The sequence below is a fragment of the Equus przewalskii genome, chromosome 10 (genome assembly GCF_037783145.1).
Source record: "Equus przewalskii isolate Varuska chromosome 10, EquPr2, whole genome shotgun sequence".
In the NCBI taxonomy this organism is placed as follows: Eukaryota; Metazoa; Chordata; class Mammalia; order Perissodactyla; family Equidae; genus Equus; species Equus przewalskii.
In genome coordinates, this window is record NC_091840.1 from 56991188 (window position 1) to 57012753 (window position 21566).

Below are 21566 nucleotides of genomic sequence, written 5' to 3' on the forward strand. Positions count from 1 at the left end.
AAGTTCCCCAGAACAATCAATATTTCCTAATACCTCTTTATTGCAACATTTGTGACGAACCCTAATCTACAGATTGCTTTCTACCTACCAGTCACTATGCCAAGTGTTTTACACATATCGTCTCCTTTTATTCTCTGCAATCCTATAAACTTGGCATTGGCGTCCTCATCTTACAGATGAGGAAACAGAATCTTAGAGTTTAAGTAACGTGTCCAGCCTCACACAGCTGGTGCGGGCAGAGGACAAATTCGAATCCAAGCTGCCTCATTTGTTACCCTCTTCATTACAATGTAGTTGTTATTTGCTTGTGCCTCTCACTAAAATGTGACCTGTTGAGACTGAGAATTACATTCTTTTTTTTTCTTGATCTCTGGTGCTCAGTTCAACAGAGGGGCTCAGTAAATATTGAAGAATACTGAGCGCATCACTAGCTTGATGTACCACAGATGCACAGTAAAAGGTCAATGGGTAAAAATGAGTATGAGCGAGACACAGCCTAGAAACCCGGAACTGGAGGACACGGTCGGCCCTTCCCTCCCTCAGGACAGTGTTAGGCACTCAGCTGATGCCAACTCATGTTTTTCCTGAAAGTCTGGCCTCAGGTCACCATCTTGTGGGCTTTCCACCATATCATGCCTCCCCTCCTTCTAAAGGTTAGGGATCTGTGCTACTTATGCTAAGATTCCCCTTTTTAGGTGACAGCATCACACGCCTCCGTGGACCCAGGCGGGTCATCAGAGAACAGAGCACAAGAGAGAGGGTTGAGAACATGAACACTCTAGTCCACTTGCAGCTTCCATTTCAGCGACACTTCCTGGCCCTCTCCAATTAGCTCTTCTGGAAGGCACAACATGCTCCCTGTAGCCTGTACAAAAGCTCTGATTTTTAGTCCCTCCACTCTGACGTGTCCCTCGCACTCACCCCCAGGTCCCCACAAAAACCCAGGAGAGATGAGTGAGTTACTCTGATGTTTATTTTAATGCATCTTAGTCCACACAGTTCTGGTATAAAATCAGAAAAAGCAAAGCGAGAGAAAAAAAAAAGGTCTGGAGTCTTAGCATCAGAAGGGCACCGTATATACATCTACAGTTGGTGGCCAATACAAGTCATTGCCAGACAGTCCTTGGAGGCAGAGAACAGTCCAGACCAGCTGAGCCCTGGGAACTCAGTCCCAGGGGGTCTAGAGGCTTGTCCCGATGCTCCGACCGTGAGAGAAATGTGGGGTGATACAGGCTGTGTTTATTATTTATTTATTATAGTAATAATAGCAGCCTAGCCAGGTACAAAAGCAGTTATAAACCATTTATATTACACAGAATTATTCAGGTCTCCATTCTACTTTATGTTGTAAAATTGTTAATTGAATTTCCAGTGAGTCGTTTAGATGATTAGTGATAATAAGGAATGGTAGATACATAGCACCATTTCATAGGTTCGTTGTCACCGATTTCTCATCTAGACAAGTGACCGGGACACCCACCCTCGAGGGCAAGTATTCCAAAGCCACAAGCCACGTTTTTGCTGAGGGCTCCAGTTCGGGGGTTTTGGCCGAGTGTGCGTAAGGATTCACACAGAGGTGCGGGCAGTGTGTGTCTCTGTGTGACGCACGGGGTGACCCACAGTAAGAGAGCTTTGGGCTGTTCGGGGTTTCTACCCACACTTTGGTTGTCTACATGAGGTGGAGTGGGAGGGAGGTATCTCCTTTCAGATGAAAGGGAAGGGGCGAGATGGAGTTATTTTATTTCTGGGCAAAACCAAAAAAACAAAAATACTGAGCTTGATTATACGTTAGGATGTGAAGTTCCTTAGCTACTTCTTTAAGGTTCAACACAAGGCTGATGGTCAACATATAAAGCAAACAATACTATGTACATATATGTAAAAAGTGTTATAAATAGGTTTTATAAACCATAGATATTATATACATCTTCAATCAACACTAACCCCCCTCAACTGCTTTCGGTTTGGTTTGGTTTGAGTTTGGGTTTTTTGACTAGCATTTTTTTTTTTCTGTTTTCTGGTTTCCTTCCTCCCTTCCCCGGGCTGCTCAGAGCCTCAGACAGCCTGTCTGGGCGCCTCATTCGCGTTTCCGCAAGATCACGTAGACAACGCCGCTGAGGAGAGCCAAGGGGAAGGCCACCCAGGCCAGGATGTAGGCGAAGCCATAGGAGTATGCAGAGTCAAGATGCCATTCTGGGTGCCTCACCGTGTAGATGGACGCTGCACTCATCACGCACAGACCTGCGGAAGGGGAGGACAAGTTGGGTGATGGAGAAGTCATGGTGGGGGTCCTCTCTGCACTATCCCCAATGCACCTTCCACAGGACCCCGGGCACCTGCCCACACCACTCCCTGCTCTTGACCCCACTCTCTCTCTCTCTATCTCTCTCTCTGTCTCTCTCTCTGTCTCTCTCTCTCTCACACACACACACAACAAGTCACTGATCTCTCTTTCTTATGGAGAAGGAAGTGGGCTGCAGAGAGGGCAGACAACACTGTACCACAAGAGCTTGTCTAACTCTGGAAGGAATCTGCTGCCAGATCCAATAGGAACACGGGGAGCCATCTGCTCTCTGCTTCTAATCTACGTGACCCAGGCCATCATCTCCGAGGTCCCTCGTCAACGTCTCTGCCCCATTTCTTTTCCTTTAAGTGTCACCAATTCCCTGTCAACACCAGGTAGCCAGTGAGAATTCGAGTTGCAAGATAAAGGCATCTGTCTCTTTCCAAGGATGGCTGGGTGTGGGAGCCGCTGGAAACCTGCGAACCACTCTACAAATGGGTGGCGGCGTTATCTGAAACCAGTGCAAGTGAAACGATACTTTGCCACTATCAGAGTAGGGCCCTGGCAAAAGCACCAGGTTCCGTGTAGAACGCAGGGGCAGAGCTCCACGCCAGACCTCCTGGCAGGACTGCTACATGAGAAATGGAGCAAGCAATGCCTGTGGGCACTGCCGGGCAGCACAGGAATGAACACAGAGGGAAAAGAAGGTGCGGCGGAGACAGAAGGACAGGACATGAGCGGAAGCAAAGCTGCAGAGGAAGGCGACTATGGGGGCAAGCTCCACTGTACCTGGGCCCTTCCAACAGTTCTTGGTGCCCCCAAGGCTGAGTTTGAAGCCCAAAGAGGGGTGAAAGGGTATCGACTACACAGGTGGGTCAGGCCACCCCTTCCTTGCCCACAATGCAGCCCTCCGGTGTGGGATGGAGAAAAAACCCAACACCCTGGGCCTCATGAAGCAGGCAAGTTCAAGCGTGACGGCCCATGCCCACGATGGCTGTCAGCATCCCCTGCAGGGGAGGGTCCAGTGATGCTGGCAGCCCAGCCTGGGGCGGCACAAAGCCTGCTCTGTTCCCTCCTGAAAACAGGGTCATTGAGAGGCTCTGAGTGACTCTATTATAAATCCAACAGGCCATGTGGGATTCCTGTGGTTCCAAAGCTCCCAGCGCCCCGGACCACCTACAGCTAACCTCGCTGCTATTCAGGCTGCTATTTCACTGGACACTGCAACTTTGTTTGAACAAAGTGCAGAAGTAGGAATCCGTCACATTTGCCACCCTGATAAGATTGTCCGTCTGCAAATCAGAGGAGAGAACTCCCACTTGACTGGCCGCTGTTGAGAAAGCCACACAATAGTCTTGGGATTACAGTGGGATCGGATCCAGGACCTACTACCTACAGAAAGTTCAGGAGACAGTGAAGACCTCTGTGTCAGAGGGGAAACCAGAGCTGGCGAATTGTCGTTTGAGGAATACAGCAGTGTCGATCTGCTGGGAACACATTTTATTCGCTCTGAGATCTGTGACCCTCCTGTATCTTCCCCCACAGCTCCGCGGCTCACCTCTCCAAAGCGTTAATTCTTGTCTTTAAGAAATATTGAAGTTGTCTCTTTCACTGTATTGGACCTACCTAAAGAGGGCAGGATAAAAAAGAAGCTCACGCAAGGGAGAGAGTGGGGTATAAAGAGAACAGTAAAGGGCCCACGGCAAGGCTCATGGTGGTGGCAAGGCTTCCAAATGGGGCGATGTCTCACCAGCACCGGCAGGAAAGATGCCATGGTCGCCGTGTAGACCAGCTGTGCCAGATTTCACTGGCAAAGAGAACATTCCATCTATGACCAAGAGGAAGGGAGAAAGGCAGGCTACCCAAGTGAGGTGACTAACTGGATGGTTTAATTTAAACAACATTTGCCCCAGTAGAATCTCAGAAGTAAATGAATTTAAGCTTCACTTCAATAAGCAAGAAGCTTAGACACTTACAAAGCCAAGGAGAGGATACACACTTTATAATTACCGTTGTCAGAAGACTGATGTTTTAGAGAATATATCATTACAAGGCTGTCTGTATAGAACGCAATAGATGTGCCCTGGAATATAGAGTAGGTAATGCCATCCAATAGCCCCTAAAAGGTGAGCACGCCTCCCAAGAAGTGGACTGTGACTCACTTTCTCCACAGCCAGCAGGTGGAGCTGCATTTACAAAGGTCCCTCACAGGGAAGGTAAGCGAGGCTACTGACACACAGGCAGCCCTTCCGCTTCCCCACAGACGAGCAGTGTGTGCTGCGGCAGATGGGGATGCCCTGGGAGGGGCCTGAGTCTGGGAGTGGAGGCCAGCTTTAAGTGGAAGGACACTGACCCTTTCCGGACAACATAAAGGTGCTGGCCATTCAAGAGTTGACAAGAGTTTCTACCTGCCTCAGGATGGCTGAGTCTGCAACAACGCCCTGAATTTCTCCCTCAGGCCCTTTTGAAGAGGAGCCCTTGAGCCCTCTTTAGTAGTGACAATAACCACAGGTGAGCGATTGGAGCCAGATTCTTTGGAAGGGAGCAACCAAGAGGCCAAAGGCAAAGGAAGACATGGAGGGAGTTCTCAATACTTCCTTATCTCCATTCTGTTTGGTTCAGTAAACATGTAGTGAGTGCCTGCTGTGTGCAGGCACTGTTCTGGATACTGAGTATACCAAGACAAATGAGACACGGCCCCTGCCATCAAGGATGAGGGTCATCCAGAAACACACATGTCAGGAGAGACTTCCAATATAATACGATGTGATTTCAAGAAGGGGAAAGTGAAACACACCCAATGACCTCAGAGCACAGGTGGGCGCTGAATCCAAACTGGGGCCTGGAGAAGCCTGAAGGGGGAGATTGTGCTTGACCTGGGTCTAAAGGATGTGTAAGAGGTAGCCAGGTAAAGACAGGTGGGGAGGGTCTCCCAGGTAGAAGAAAGAACATGAGAAAGGCAAGGAAGCCTGAGAGAGCTTGGTGAAACCCCCAGCAAGTCATGATGAGAGTCTCCCGTAACGGGGGAGGGGAGTGTAAGAGGAACTGAGAGCTCACTGAGGCCAGGAGAGAGGGGGCCTTAAGTGGCATGATGAGGAAGTGTGGTGAGAAGAATGTCTTCAGCAGAGGAGAAACATGATCAGATGTGTGCTTTAGAAAGACCACTCCAGCAGGAGTGCGAGAAATGGATTTAGGGGTGAGGACAAGGTGGGGGCAGGAAGGTGCATGAGTTGGCTTTTGCACAGCCGCAATGGTTTTAGTGCATAAAAGAAAAGAAATGGGCACAATGTAGAGGATGCTACCCAGTGTCAGGACGCTGTAGTGGACTGGATATGGAGTGAGGGAGAGGGGACTCTGGCAGGACTGCCCTGGTGGGTTAACTCTATCCGGGAAAACGGTGATGTCTTGGAAGCCAAGGGAATAAACAGTTTCCTGGAGTGAATAGTCAACAGTATTGAAATGAGTGGAGGAATTCAGCAAAAGGCTTGAAAGAGTACATCAATGACCTTCGCAAAAGCAGTTCATTTGAGAGCCTGGAGTGGAAGCCAGAGTGAACTTGACTACAAAGTGAACATTGGATGAGACCTCTGAGACAGTCAGTGGGAGGGGCCTCTGTGGTGTTGGTCTGCTGGGTGAGAGCCTGTGTCTCACCCCAGCTCATTCTTCCAGGAATGAGGTGGGGCAGGAAGAGGCTGGAAGGTCCGGTGCCCTGAAAGCGTTGGGCTCTATGTGTGACCTACACGGAGCCTTCTCAGAACTACTGGCCCAGTTTCCATTTTCAGCATCCATGTGACCTGTGCTGCCCAGAAAGTCACCACTGCACTACTGGGTTCTGATCTGGGCACGGCCAGTGTAACATCGGGAACGACTCACTCACAGCGAGGGTTTCTAATTGTGGAATCTGACTGAAGCTATCTTTGAAGCACTCAGAACAGGGAGGGCACTGGGCTTTTATTCATCCCCCTGATTCTTTTATTCTAAATGCCCTATATCCATATAGATCCATGTAAAACAAAACAAACACGAGAAACAGAAAAAGTCAAAGTCACTCCGGCCTCTCCTTCTACCATCCTTGCTGTTCGTTTTAACCACAATAAATAGTAGCTACGCATGTGACCCGAGTTTGATTCTGCCAAGGGAACACAATCATCCAGTCATCCAACAAGTAGGTACTCAGGGCCTTCTGTGTGGCATGCACAGAGTTCGCTGCTGGGTGTATGTAGTGAAATAAACCAACACATGCGAATGTTTCTTTCAGGTCTGTATCTATGAGAATTTCTTGATGTTTTCCCATCTAGTGCAACCCAACCCAGCAGAGCTAGGGCAAGGATATCTACTCCCTGGGAAGAGATGGCTACAGGGTTCTGAAAATAAGAATGACTCCAAAATCCACATGCAGAATCAGGACGGCCCTTCTCTAAGAAGGGAGTTTAGAAGAATCAATGGCTCATGAATGGGATGAGCTGTTGGTGGGGAAATATCCTAGAGGAATTTACATGGGATTAGGAGCAGTTTAACGGCTACACCAGTGGTTCCCACCCCTGGATGAATCTCAGAGTCACCCAGGGAGTGGCCCCACCCAAGAGCTTTTAAATGGGACTCTCTAGGGATGACGCCTGAGCACTGGCATTTTTAAAAAAGCACCCCTTCATAAAACAGTGATTCTGATGGGTCGGTAAGATTGAAAAGCACTGAACTAGACGTAGGCGCCTCTCAATACGTCTTCAGGAAGCAGCCAACCTGAGAAGTATGTAATCAAGGAAAGATAGCTCTTAAATGTGAGACTTGTGGCTTATTATGAAATGGAGAAGGGATGATGCAGCAGACCAGGTAGACCTGTAACCACACGCAGAGCTGTAATCTAGAGCAAGGCAGACAGGTCCTGAATCCACAGTCAGCCCCAAGAGCCCCAAATACCTTCCGCCTGCCTTTCCTGCACACTCGTGTGCGTGATCTATAAAGACCACAGCTGGGCCCTCCAAAGGGAAGCTGTGCAGAGATAATCCAGCCTGCAACAGCCACTTGGGAGACTCAGCAAATTCTGGTGGCTTCCGCTTAAAATGCCTCTGTGTTCAAAGATGCGTCTGCAGGCTCTCTCCTAGACTTTACCTCCCATGACCGTGGGGCCACTTTCTTCCTCCTTCCTCCTTTCCTCCCTCCCTCTGTCCTTTCCTTTCTGTTTTTGTTTTTCGTTTGATTGTTTTAGCTTTTCTCATTTCTCCTTGATGTTAAGCTGTCACTTTTCAAGGCTGTCATCAGCTCTCCTCTCCAACAACGCTCCCCTAATTTTCTCTCTACTTCCTGGCTGCTTAATAGGCTGTGAGGTGGGAAACACACATGACAGAGGGGTTTAGAATCGTCAGGCATTAAGAGTCAAGAAATCTCTGAGTGAAGTCCCTAACCATTTTAGTTCTCAACTTTAGTAGAAAAACCTACAGCAAGTTCAAACGCAACATTCCAGAAACCTGAGGTTCCTAAAAAGACTCTCTTTCACATCATTTTGACTGGAGTTAAGCAGCACAGAAAATTCTTAGGACTTATAAATGACATCTGCTATTTTCGCTTAACATTTCTAACTCAGGAGAACTTCCTGTTCAAATATGGACCGCTAAACTGACAAACTGATAACCAAAAGTGAGGTCTCATGAGAGATAAGAAGCTATATTTGAAGGGGGTAAGGGAAGAACAAATCATGTGCTTTTAAATTCAGAGGTTTTCATAGCAGAGTTCTTTTTCTAAAAGGCTTGTACTGAGTTCGAACGAGAGTCAAAACAGTGAAGCGAGCACGGATTAGTAAACAAGCTGTGGAAGATTAGAAAATCTCAGCGCCTAAGGGTTTTTGGCTAAACTGAAATACTGTCACACACAAGGTGCAGTGACAACATGCGTGACTTAATGGCTCTTATCTCTGGACTTTGGGTTTTGACTGAAAATGATATTGCTAAAAAGACATTTGGAGACATTTAGAGAATTTAAAGCTGAAATCTGTCACGGGAAGAAGGGAGACGCAGGTGCTCTCTGCTCCAAGAAGGCTGTCAACAGGCACTTAGCTCCTCTCAGTCCAATGGTTTCAGTCTGGCTAGTTCTGATGGTGTAGACTCCTATTCATCTCAGATGTTTAAGCCCATGAGAATAATAAATGGTGCAAATTTGCATTGATCTTCCGCTGGAAATCAGGTTCAAAGAAAGATCAGATAAAAAGCAGAGTTTCTGCCTTGGATTTTGTGTCCCTTAAAAGCTTTGCTATCTCTAACTAGAAGGAAGTACCTATCCATATTCACTCCACATGGTATGAGAGGGAGTGGAGGCAGTCAGTGGTCCGTGCATGAGCTGGGTGTTCATTTACGCTTTCCCAATTTCAGTTAATTTATCAGTAAAATAACAAGTTCGTATAGATCAAATATAAGTATTTTATGAAACTTCTGGTTGCTAAGTCTGTATTACTTTATCTTGAGGATACATTCATCGATACAATGGATTTGATTATCATTGATATGGAACTATAAACAGTAAGCCATAAAAGAAATCCAAGAATACATTCTAGTTTTCTATATTACTGCTGGAAACAGAGTGAATGATAACTCTGCTTCTAACGTACCTAGAAATCTCACTGCATTATTAGCAGTTTAACAAAGCTGGCAGCGCTCCGGGAGCCTGGCTTGCTGTAATAAAACCTGTGCAACAGGAAAGCACTATTTGGTTTTGAAATCCCCAAACTGTGCATATTGAAATGTTATATTTAAATATTTAATGAGAAGTGGCTCTCTAGCTTACTTCCTTTTTCCAGGAAAGGGCAACTCTCTGGCTTCTAGAAAAGGTCATCAACATTCAACTTCAGACTGTCTTGCCACATAGCCCTGTGTAAGCCATTATTTCTGCACATCCATCCATCCATCCAGGACATATGGGCTGTTTCAACCCTCCAATGACTGCTCCTGAGCACAGGATGGTGACTCAGTACTGGGGACATTCTGACAACTAACTCAAACAAGAGACGCTACTCCCTTTGCCTACTCTGAGGGTCCGAATCCAGAACATTTCACAGTGCCCAGGTGTTCTCTGGTACCTATGGAGCTTGTGATTTATTCACTTGGACTGTAGAATCCGCCACCACATCTGCCTCTTATTTCTCTCCAATGCCCTGCTGCCTCAGTCCACAGGCAGTCAATGGACAGAAGGACAAGAGTCAATGACATGAGACGATGGCCAGAGTCTAGAGACACAAGTTGGAAGATGCCACCCTCTGTAATAGAAGCTTCTAGGAGTCTGCACATTTTGCATACAGGTAATCTGTCCCATGGGGGAACTTGAAAGCAGTTTAGTGGGGAGATGGAGACCACTCATGTTCTCATGTTTGGAAATGATGGCACATTATGCAGAGGTGCCAAAATGAAGACACCTGAGGATGACAATAGTAAATCAAAGCCAGTGGGCTCTAGGAGCTGGAGTAAAGGAGAGCAAGAATTTGTCAGCGCGGCTTCATCACCGCTTAGAGGTAGAAGACACATACCTGAGAGCAACCATGGCAGCTCTCAGCAGTACAGCAGGGTCATCTCCATGCTGAAGCAGGGCTGGCTCCTTGGGCAGACTGTAATCTACAGAAATCCGCCCTAAGACTGGCCCTTGCTCTACTGATACCCTCAGCATTTGCCTCTGATCATGTGCCCCCCTTGCAGCTTAATTCCTGGCGATAGGTCTAACTCGGTTAGGGACCTTCCTTTCAGAGCCCCTAAGTCTCGTTTCCTATACACCTCATTCCATGGAGAAGCGGAGATTTCCCAGATTCTAAGGTATATGTACACACACACACACACCCCTGTACTTTACAAAAACCATCCGATGAGCAGACTCATGAACATCAGTCATTCTAGGGCCACATCTTTCTACTTATTGACCATTTCATAACCTCAGATAGGCCCAGCTTCTACTTTATTATGTCCAACTTACCAGCAAGGATCTGGAAGATTCCAGTGATATAAAACCGACCCCCCTTGGTGAGGGTGAAGAGCTGGCAGAAGAACAGGAACAGGGACAGGACGCTGAAGATGATGGACAGGATCATGGTGGCCTGGACAGACTGCAGCCATTCTGGGGGGAGGAGACACCAGGTTAGGAAAAGCCACCATGGCCAGGGAAGGGCTCTGCCACGAGGAGTGTGGGGCCTGGCGCACCCTAAGCCCTGAGAGCCACAGCGCTCCCAGGCAGCGGGAGCCCTCCTTGATGAGCAGAACTCAGACAATTCGCTTTTGCACTCTTAAAAGTCATTCTTTATTTCACGGCTTCTCTTGGAGAAAAAATGTATAATATATGTTTAACTGTGGACACTGTAAGAAAAGACTGTAAGAAAATATCTGGTGCCACCACCAGGAGTTAAACTCAAGTTAAAATATATCAAATTCCAGGGGCCAGCCCCCAGGTGTAGTGGGTAAGTTCTGCCTTCTCTGCTTCTGTGGCCTGGGTTTGCAGGTTCGGAATTCAGGCACGGACCTACACCACTTGCCAGCCATGCTGTGGTGGCGACCCACATATAAAGTGGCAGAAGACTGGCACAGATGTTAGCTCAGAGCTAATCTTCCTCAGCAAAAAAAAAAAAAAAGAAGAAAGAAAGAAATTGAATTCCCTTCCAGTGTTTTTGCCAAATGTGTTATTTACATATATGTGTGTGTGTTAAAGAAGGTCCAAGACCCTCCCACTGCCTCTCTTTTCTTGTCCTCAGGGGTTTTTGAAGGGCTTATTGGAACCCTTACATTCCGAGAATAGTTTAAAACCACTGTTCAAAATATCAGCATCCCCAAGGAGATATAGAGATCATGGGGATGGCTAGGAAGAAGAAAATGGCATTGGAGCCAAAACTAATTTTGTAGAAAATTAGAAGAAAATGCTGATGGAGAACAGCATGCTTTATCTGGCTATTAAAATCCATTTGCTCGGCCAAACTGTATCATGTCTTGGTCAATCTTGATCCTCGTCATTAGCCTCAGCACAGAGCAGTCTGTGCTCAATCAGACCATCAGATAGGACCATGGATTACACTTCTGCATCTTTGTTGACCCCCTAGCCTTAGATCAAACCTCGAAGCTTCCAACTGAAATGCAGGCAAGAAAGAGAATTCTGCAGTTCACCATTGATTGCAAAATAATGTCACTTCAGGAAGGAAGCAGAAGAGGAAACACTGGGTTCAGCACTCAGAGCACTACGTGTCCACCTCGAGAGCCGCAGCGGGCCTTGCCCGCCTGTCACTGCGTCCTTTCTTCCAAGTGCCAAAGAATCGCTGGGGCCGGCGCCGCTCTAAACAAGAAAAAGCGACTGGAAGAGCCACAGGCTTTTACCCCCTCAGCTCAGTAACTGGCTGATGATGGCTTAGAAAAACACGTCAACGCTTAACACGTATTCAAAGGTATGAATCCTGGATGGTTTGTAATCAATAACTGAATAAGATGAACCTGGTTCGAGTTACAAATAGCTCATGGCAGAATTTTAAGGGTGCTGGTGAGAGTAACTGTTACTACTGTTTCACGTAAGACTTTTCCAGGCACCGACTGGAAGCATTTTAGAACTGGAAGAAACGCGAGAGATCCATTAATCCCACTCCTTTGTATGAAAGAGATCTCTGGGGATGTTTCGAAGAGCCCAATTGGCTCAGCCAAATCTGGGAGGCCTTTGACTCCAGTCTAGTATTCTTTCCACTATGACGGAACACGTGCTTCTTTTATTTCTCAATTTCTTTGTCAATTAAGGTAACAAAATAATGTCTGATGAGTTGTGAGCCATCTTGACTTCATTTTTATATATCCCTAATTAAATCTGCTTGACGTTATCAGACATGGTCATTTTTCTGGAGGAGCAGTCTGCAAACTAATGTTGCCATAATATTATTTTTAAAAAATAAACCAATTATCCAGCACTCTGGTAGGTGAAGTTAGCTAATTGAAAGAAATCTGAGACCCAAATCCAGAACTAAAACAAACAATGATTCAGTTTTGCTGGGAAATGTCCTTCAATGTGCCCCCTCATAAGGAGCAAGCCTGGTGCACATGACGTCCTAGATTTCCTTCTCCAATTCCAAGATCTTTACCTTAGCCTTTACCTGCACTTTCATTAACAACAGGAACTTGTATCAGACCTCATATTTACAGGAAACTCAAATCTTACATATTAAATCTACATGAATTGGAAAAGCCTCTTAGATTTAATAGAGTAACTAAATCCTTCGAGAAACTTCTTTTACCTATAATTTGAAATTTAGTACCAACCCCATAACAACTGAGTTATTTTGCCATTAGCTCTTTCTCATATCAGATCAGAATTAGGGGATCAAGGGAATTTTTATTCAGTGAGCATTTGTTGAACACCTACTGTTTTGAGCCAAGCCCTCTGGTTAGCTCTGGGTGATACAAAGTTGAAGAAGTTTTTCAACCACAAGTACAATAAATAAAACACTTACATGAAGATAGTAAGTCCAATTACTTACTATATAATCAATCACAATATATGTGAATGTGTTCAAGTCACTCATTATAAGATGCAGAATTTCATCTTGACTTATATAATTCTCACCTATAGTCTGATACAAGAGATACACCTAAAACAAACAGTCAAAAATCAAAAGATTTTAAGAGGAGGCGCCAGGCAATTATCAGAAAGAAAGCAGGTGTAATAATAATAGCATCAGACAAAACAGAATTTAAATTGAAAAGGATGAAAGCGGTCAAACAGGGATATTTGGTAGCAAAGAAAGATACAGTTTACCATGAAGAAATAACAGTCATAAAACTTTATGCATATAATAATATGGCCTGGAAAAAGCATAAGGCAAAAAATAATTGAAATATGAGAAGAAATTGATAAAGCCACAATCTTAGTGGAAGACTTTAGTGTATCTCTCAGAACAGATAAATCCAGTAAATCAAAAATACAGTAGGACATAGATTATTTCTATAACAGGATTAACCAATTCAATTAATAGATATATCAAAAATTTGTATCCAAAGAAGAAATATTATAAATCAGATTCAAACACACATGGGACAGTTTTACAAACTATGTAGTAGGCAGCAAGAAAATCTCAAAGAAAGCAGACATGATATAATCACAACTAAAGGCAAACAGAAAGTAGAAATTAAAAGCAAACTAGCCAAAATAAATTTGGAAATTTAAAAATAGTATTTAGGCAATCCCTTGGACAAAGAAATCGAGATGAGAAGTAAACATTTCTGCAGCAAGAAGGATATTGAGATTACCACATGGCCAACCTGCAGGTGGTACCCAGGCAGCCCTCAGAGGGAAATACACACCCTTACAGCATTTATGAGAAAAGCAGTGAAAAGAAATGAACTAAACTTTCAACTCAATAAGTTAGAAAAGAAAGAATTAAATCAATCTAAAATTAATTGACAATACTGATAAAAGCAGAGATTAGCGAAATAGAAAAAATGAGACAAAAATACAGTCAATTAAAGAATCTGGTCCTTTGGTGGGGGGGATCAATAAAGTAGACAAATTTTATTAAAGCACATAAAAGAGGTGCTAAAACAGATGGGGCTGGCCTGGTAGCGTAGTGGTTAAGTTTCCACCCTCCCCTTCAGCAGCCCAGAGTTTGTGGGTTCAGATCCCAGGCACGGACATACACACTACTCATCAAACCATGCTGTGGCAGTGTCTCACATACAAAGTAGAGGAAGACTGGCACAGTTGTTAGCTCAGGGTTAATCTTCCTCACCAAAAAAAAAAAGAAAGAAAGAAATGCTAAAGAAACAGAAACATACTATGTTCCTGGATAGAAATGCTCAAAGAAAGATGCCACTTTTCTCCAAAGTAATCTACAAATTCAATGCTATCCTAATTAATATCCCAACTGAAACCGGACAAAATTCTTGAAAAATTTATTTAAAAGACAACGAGCAATAATAGCCAAGAAAAATTTTGAACCAAACACAACAAGAAACAAAACCAGTGAGGCAGGACATCACCTACCAGATGTCAAACATATAGATATACAAAGCTTATATCATATTTATAATATAAAGTTTTAGCAATTCAAACAATGTAGTATTAGCTATGAGAGAAAAATAAAACAATGGGATAGAGTTAAGACTTTGGAAATATACTGTGAATTTAGTATGTAATAAACAGAGAGTAACGTAAACAGTAGGGAAAGAAGAGAACAGATAGTAAGTGGTGTTGGCTATCCATTTGTCAAAAAATGAAATGAGATCTGTAGTTCACATCATTCACAAAATTCAATTCCAGATGCATCGAAGAGCTATGTGTAGAATTAAAAAGGCATGTGATTCACAAACGAGAAATATGCATGGCCAATAAACATACCTAAAGGTGCTCAACCTCACTAGTAACCAGGAAAATTAAAGCAAAATCCACAAGGAATGTGACACCAATGTTTACCCACCAAATCGGCAAAAATCAAAAAGTTGATATCAACAGAGTCCATGTGTGACAGACACCTCTACGCGCTCTTCACAGGAACGATAATATACTAATCCTCTTGTGACCAGCAATTTGGCAGAATACATTTATATTAAATATATATGTAAATAACACAATGGCTACAATCTCACTTACCATATCCTGGATAAATACTCAAACATATACTCAAAGAGAAATGAATAAGGGTATTCATTGTAGCATCATTCCCATGAGTGAAAATAAATTAGGGTATATCCCCACAATGGAATATTTTGCAACAATTAAAAAATCATGAGTTAGAAAATGAATGACCTTTCAAAGATCTCAAAGATAATGAAAAGAATAAGGTGTACACACAACATGATGTCATTCTGTGAATATATACCAAAAAACTATATAGCTAGATATATACACACATAAGCATGCATGTGTGTGTGTTATTGAAAAAAGAGCCAAAGATGTGCCAAGCTGATATCAATGGTTACCCCGGGAACCAGAGCTGGAATGAAGGTCAGTTTGGTCAAGAGGGCCTTCCACTTGATCTATATCATTTGATTTATTTGTAATAAGGAGAATCTTTTCCTGTAATATTTGAATAATTAAAACCAAGTTAAAAGGTTACAAGGTAAAGAAGACACGGCAGTCAATAATAAGAGCCGCTGGACTCCTGGGCAGCACTGAGCTTCCACATGCAGAGAGTAATGGGACTTATCCTTTCCTCAAATGCCATTGAGTCAGAAGGTACACATGCACAGCCAGGGGAAAACAGAGTTGAGCCAAGAGGAAGCAGCCTCCATTCCAGCCCCAAAAGGCTGGCTGAAGATTCAAAATCTCTGTCGGTGTTGTTTGAAGGGAAGCCCACAATGCCCTGAGGAGATTCCGGAATTCATAGGACATTGCCCCAGAGCCAGAGTCATTCTCTGAATGGGACTAGACTAATGGCGGGCAGTAATGGAGAGCGCATAGCACACCCTCGGGCGTGGCAGGCATTTGATCCGTTGTGAAGATTCGCGAAGCCTGACTCCCCCAGCAGGCAGTCATGTGCATGGGTTACAGCAGCCCAGGGACGGCTCTCTAGACTAGCTCTGCTGACCACCTGCTTAACTTGCCACTTAACGTGCTTTTGGCCTTGAACTCCTCTTCTCTAACACGAGGTCCTAGCTATCTCATAGGGTTGTTGTAATGCTCAAACAAAAGAATGGATATAAAAGCTCTGTTAAAGGAGGATGCAAATAATCCTATTTCAAAGGCTGATGTTGAGGGTCGGGGAAAATCAGCACTGACAGACTGTTCCAGGGTATGGTTCCTGGGGCATCTCCATCCGGGTCACTCCAAGAAATGGTACAATGGGGCCCACGGTGTTCACATCAGCCATATTATTAGGGCACCAACCAGAACTCCAAAAAGTACTTTGATGCAACTTTGGGATCAGCTTGTATCTAATCTTTAGCACAAGGGTCAGCGAATTACCTGGGAAGAGTCAGACTGTAAATATTTTAGGCTTTGCAGGTCATACGGTCTCCGTGGCAACTACTCAACTTTGCCATCTTAGCACAAATCAGGCTTAGTCACTGTGTAAATGAATGGGTGTGGCCCTTTCATCCAATCCAACCTTATTTAGCCATCAAGCAATGGGCCAGATTTGGCCAGCAGGCTACCGTTTGCCAACCTTTGCTAAAGCCAAACAAGTCAGATGTACAGAAAATAATTATTAGAGTTGAGAGACCGGAGATGCAAGGGAAAAAGATGCCCATTACAGACTTGTTGTATACAGACGGAACCTAATGACGGAACCAACATTCCAGGTGGCAAACCTGAACTTCTACCCAAGCCCTAGTGCAATTATACTCTTCTTCTCAACCTGCAAATTCGCCATCATTAGCAGAGCCCCTGATGAGCGCCGCTGTCATTCTCCAGGCCTCATTCAGTGCCTGATAAGTATTTGCGGAATTCCCAATGGCAGTGTTTGATCTCCAACCTTGGTGCTGAGCACAGGAACTAAAAGCCCTAAAACTCTTTGCAGTCCTCCTGATCTAATGAGGGAGTCAAGTAAAAGGGCTGCTGACAGCTTTCTGACGTGGGCCGTGGCTGCAAGCAGACCCAGCTCCCCCAGCAGCTAAGGGGAAGCTTGAGTTGCACAATGATCAAAGCTCCCTTCAAGGTCAGATTCCAGCTGCCACAGCAGCTAAGCAATGAAGGAAATACATCTGCCCCCTCAGCTGTATTCTTAGCCCGGGGCCGACAATCTCGTGAGTTAAGGGCTCAGAAAGGATGAAGCACTTTAAATGTACCAGTTCATCTGCGTCTTTCTGCATCCTTCATTACCAGCATGGAGCCAGCCGCCTCTCTCATCCCCGGCCCCACCTCGAGTCCCACTCTGGGCAATTCATAAAAGCTTTCTGACTCAATTAAGAGAACAAATTTTCTTGAAAATGCAAGGAAGGATGGTTGCATGAAAGTCAGAGCATAAATTGGGGAGGCCATTAGGGAAAAAAGCCAGGAGGAAAGAGGCCATCAGGGGATGAATCACAAGTGGAGGAGATAGTGCCACCCGTTTGCATAATGCTGGGCTGTTTTCAAAAGGCACATGACCAACAAGGCCTGCTCCCCACCCTCAAACCTCCCAACCCACTGCCATCACACAAACTGCCATTTTCCCTACGTCTCCGTATAAATGTCATTCCAGAAATAGCTGACTTGCCAAGAGTGCTCCAGCCTAAACAATGTGGCCTTTGGTTTACGCATCGCCCACCAGCTGGAGCATGTGCAGGGCTTCACCTTTCTCCCCATCCAGACCAGCTGGTAGCTTGCAAATGGGGCTCAGGTCTCAGGCCGCCTTTGCCCATGACCCGTGCAGAATGCAAGTCCGAATGCGGTTCCTGCCCACAGACGTTGGCCCGGAGCTCTCAAAAATGAGGAAGGCCACAGGGGAGGCCCTTTCAGAGCACAGTCATGGGGGGCATTTTAACAAGAGCAAAACCTATGGCTGGCAACTAGTGAACGCAAACGGATCAGGAGGTAGGAAGAACCTTCGTGTCAAGGTGTGCCAGCTAAACCTGATGCCATCACTCAATGGACTGCGCTCCTAATTATGAGGCTCTGTGGCGGGCACAGGAACTAGTTTATCTGAATATAATGCAGCCATCGACGCACCTGAGGTTACCTGAAAATATTAAGCTGTTTGAGGCTTCCTTTATTCACTGGTTGGAAAACTCTAGTAACAGGAGGACCAGCTTGGGCTGTGCTTCCCAAAGGATTATTGTCAGAAGACTGACTCTACCAGTTGATTAACAAACAAACAGATGGAGTGGGTTCCAGGGTCAAGTATATTGACCTTCATCCTTGGGCATTACGATATACCGTGAAATAGTAAAGGCTACAAGAACATTTGCCATGAAAAAAAAAAGACAGCTTAACTTTTAAATTTTAGTGTTTTTCAAATTAATTTATCAGAGAACTTTTTGTTTTTCTTTTTGTTTTTGTTTTTAACAGACCACTTAGAAATGCTGGGTTTGGCCGTAGAAATGACAATGGAGAGGAGAGAGGCATTTTTAATTGCCTGATCATGAGCTGCACTAGTGGAGAATGTACAGGGGGGATAAGGGATTGACTGGGTTGTTTTCAAGATCTTTGGGCTTAAAAGGCATTCTCCATATAAAAATAATCAGAGGCCCCCTCTCCTTTTTAGTCCTAAAGTATGGAAAAAAAAAAAAAAAAGGCCAAGCATCATGGAAATTAAGAGCTAGGATCAATACAGACCCCAGCCCACCAGCCACAGTAAACCACCCACCCTTCCCCAAGCACAGTGCCCTTCTCGCCTCCCCTGCCCACTGAAGATCTACCCAGTTTCCAAGGACCAGCTCAAAGGCTTCCTCCACTCAGGATGCCCCGTGTCACAATTCTATCCTGAATATGAAGTGGTCCCGGGACTCACATGACATGGTGGGCCCCCACTCCACGCCCTCCTCAACGCTCAATCCATTAGACAAGCAGGGCACCTGCCCAGGTCCCCAGTGTGTCAGAGGCAGCACCGGTGCAGAAAAGCAAGGGCTCCTGAGGCCCAGTCTTCTGGGCTTTCCACTGCAACACACTAGGGTGCTGAGAAATTCAGTCATACGTTTGACATCTAGTGACGTAAAGGATCCTACTGCTTTCTTTCGGTGTTGAATCCACCAAAGATAGAAAGAGAGGAAGGATAAGGGTAGGGCAAATGGAAAGAGCTTCCCTTGTTCTCTGCTCATCAACCTCCCAAGCCAAACCACTGTGCCAGCTTCAGAGGAGCAAGAAGAGGCCCACGCCTGATATCTGGAGGCAGTACCTTACACAGCTGGCATTTCAGAGGAATCTCGGCGGCACCAGAGAAGCCACTGAAAGAAGGAAGCATCACCCAGAGGAGGGAAGACCGGAAAGATAAAGTGTAGTCTCCAAATATTTCAAGAGTCCATCCAGGAATGCTACGGAGGTTTAAACTCCTTGAGGAAGTCTCCACCTGGTGAAACCCAAGTCTAGCACATCGGGCATGAATGAGGACAACCAGAAATGACTGCACAAAAGAGGGGACAGACTTGGCTCTAACAAGCTCATTTCTTCATGACAACATTTCCTGGCACGCCTCCCACATCACAGGCCACTCCTTCCCAATCACTTCTGCTAACTCCTTCCTGTCCCCCATTAACACCTGACGATCCCAAGACTGGATTCTGGACCCTGTTCCCTTCTTTCCACCCTGTCCTCTCATATACTCCCCAAGTAATGTTATTCAGCACCACGACATCAGATACTCTCCTGTATAGACTCAGGATCCCCCATTTGAATTTCCAGTGCAGACCTCTCCCCGAGCTACAGATTTCCAAATCTAAGCGCTCTGCTGCTGTCTCCGATGGCCAAAACACAAATCCTAATTTCTATTCCTCCCCCAAAACAGCCTCTTCCTCCCTGTCTCCCCTATCTCAGTCTAAGACCCCATTGTACACCTAGTTACTCAAGCCCAAAAACCTGGAAGTTATCCCCAACAATCCTGTCCTAACCCCCCCACATCCAATCCATCAGCATTGTCCCCTTCTCCACCCCGTCTCCCTACCCAAGCCACCTGACCCACCTCCTACAGTTCTTGTGCGGACTGAATGCAGTGCTCTTAGAAGAGTACTGGGCAGCTACATGAGCCGCTGATATTCTTACCATCATCATCACCGTCACCATCATCATCATCACCATCATCATCACGCCCAGCCTGGACCACTGCCGTAGCCTCCTCACTGGTCCCCAGCCCCACCCTTGCCCCTGCCTGAAATACATTCTCCACATAACAACCAGAATGAGCTTCCAAATCACAAACCAAATCACGCCACTCTTCTGCTTAAATGCCTTCAAGGATGCCCCAGTTGTCCCCCTCAGCACCACGGCCAGTGAGGCCTCAGCGATCCAGCCCCCACCTCTCTCCTCGCCTCACCCCACACCCTTTCCTCCAGCTGGCTCACTCAGCCGCACTGGCCCCCGTCACTGGGGAGCACACCAAAGTCTTTCGTGCCTCAGGGCTTGGCCCTTTCCATCACCTCCTGGAATTTTCTTCCTGTGGTTCTTCACATGACTGGCCCCTCCCTGTCTTTTAAGTCTCAATCCACATGACTATGGAAGGAAGAGGCCTTCTGTGACCAGCTGCTTCCTCCCCAGCGGCGGCTTTCTAGTTCATCACTCTATTTGTCTCCTGCAGGGCAGTTTCGACAACTGTTGATTTATTGTGTATTCTCTGGCTCCCCCAAGGAACTGTGAGCTCCACAAGAGCAGACGCCTGGTCTTTCTGGTTCATCTCTGTGTGCTCAGTTTCTGCAACAGTGTGTGGTACATAGGACGTGGTCAACATATTTGAAGAATAAATGAATGCACCACATTGTTAACTCTTCAAAAATGAAAGGGGCTCTCTTGAAAGGGAATGAGTTCCCCATCACTGGTAGGATGAGCACACGGCGGACATATTGCAGAGTGGTGTGAAGCTGGGTGGGACAGGGAGGAGGGACGGACTTGATGACCTCCCAGGTCCCTGCCGACGTTGGAAGTCTATGTGTGTGCCGGCCACTGCACACTTAGAAGGCTTTGTGCCAGACATCCTTCTCTCAGGCACCGAAAGCCAACATCTACAACCTCAGGCTGCATCCTGGCCAATCCCTGCTCCTGAAATACAACGGATGCTTTCTCAACTGTTACCAGATTCCCCCAGCATCCTGGGAATGCAACCGAAATCTTTTAAAAAGCAGAGACTGTAAGCTTCAAGGGCCATATGGTCCAAAAAGCATTCCAAATTAACTCCTGGATGCTGGCATCTGATGAGAGACGTTGAGGGTTGAAACACCAACATTATGACACCACATCCCATCCCCTGCCTCTCCTCGCCTGCCTCGGCATCCCACAAGCGCCTGTCAAATCAAGAGCCATTACTTGGGCAGATTTTGTGGGTTGGCCCGGGGAGCCGCAGAGATTTCAAATTGCAAAACATGAACCCATAAATGCAGAGGGCCTCCTGTGTTTTCTGAAATCTGACCAAAAGTTGAGCCACAGACGAGGAAGTGGTCTGATGCCCTTGCTGAAATGACAATGCCACCAAATGGATAAACAAGATACTCCGGAATCACAGAAGACGGAGACAACAGGAGACCGCCGTGCATGGAATCAGGGGCTCCTGAGACTGGCAAGATTTATTTTTTTCTAATTTTTAATCCAAAATATTGGTCTAATGCTGCCCAAAACCTACTGATTGCCACGAGTTTGTTGTTGTTATTGTTTAGAAAGGCAAGGCGATGAGTGCCCCGTTTCTTGGCTTCTGATCTTGGCTTGGATAATTTGGAGAATTCAAAACAAAAAGCAT

General features: G+C 45.7%; 1 protein-coding gene across 2 annotated transcripts in view; it reads right to left on the bottom strand.

Annotated features, from left to right (window-relative positions):
* Window positions 1–955: 955 nt before the first annotated feature.
* PMP22 (peripheral myelin protein 22) overlaps window positions 956–21566 on the bottom strand; it is a 32280-nt gene continuing 11669 nt past the window's right edge. For both annotated transcript variants that reach the window (XM_008538455.2, XM_008538454.2), the window contains exons 4-5: window positions 10232–10372; window positions 956–2241 (exon numbers count right to left, since the gene is read on the bottom strand). In XM_008538455.2, coding sequence (XP_008536677.1) covers window positions 2078–2241; window positions 10232–10372 — 305 coding nt within the window. In that variant the 3' untranslated portion in view covers window positions 956–2077. The remainder of the gene's footprint in view (window positions 2242–10231; window positions 10373–21566) is intronic.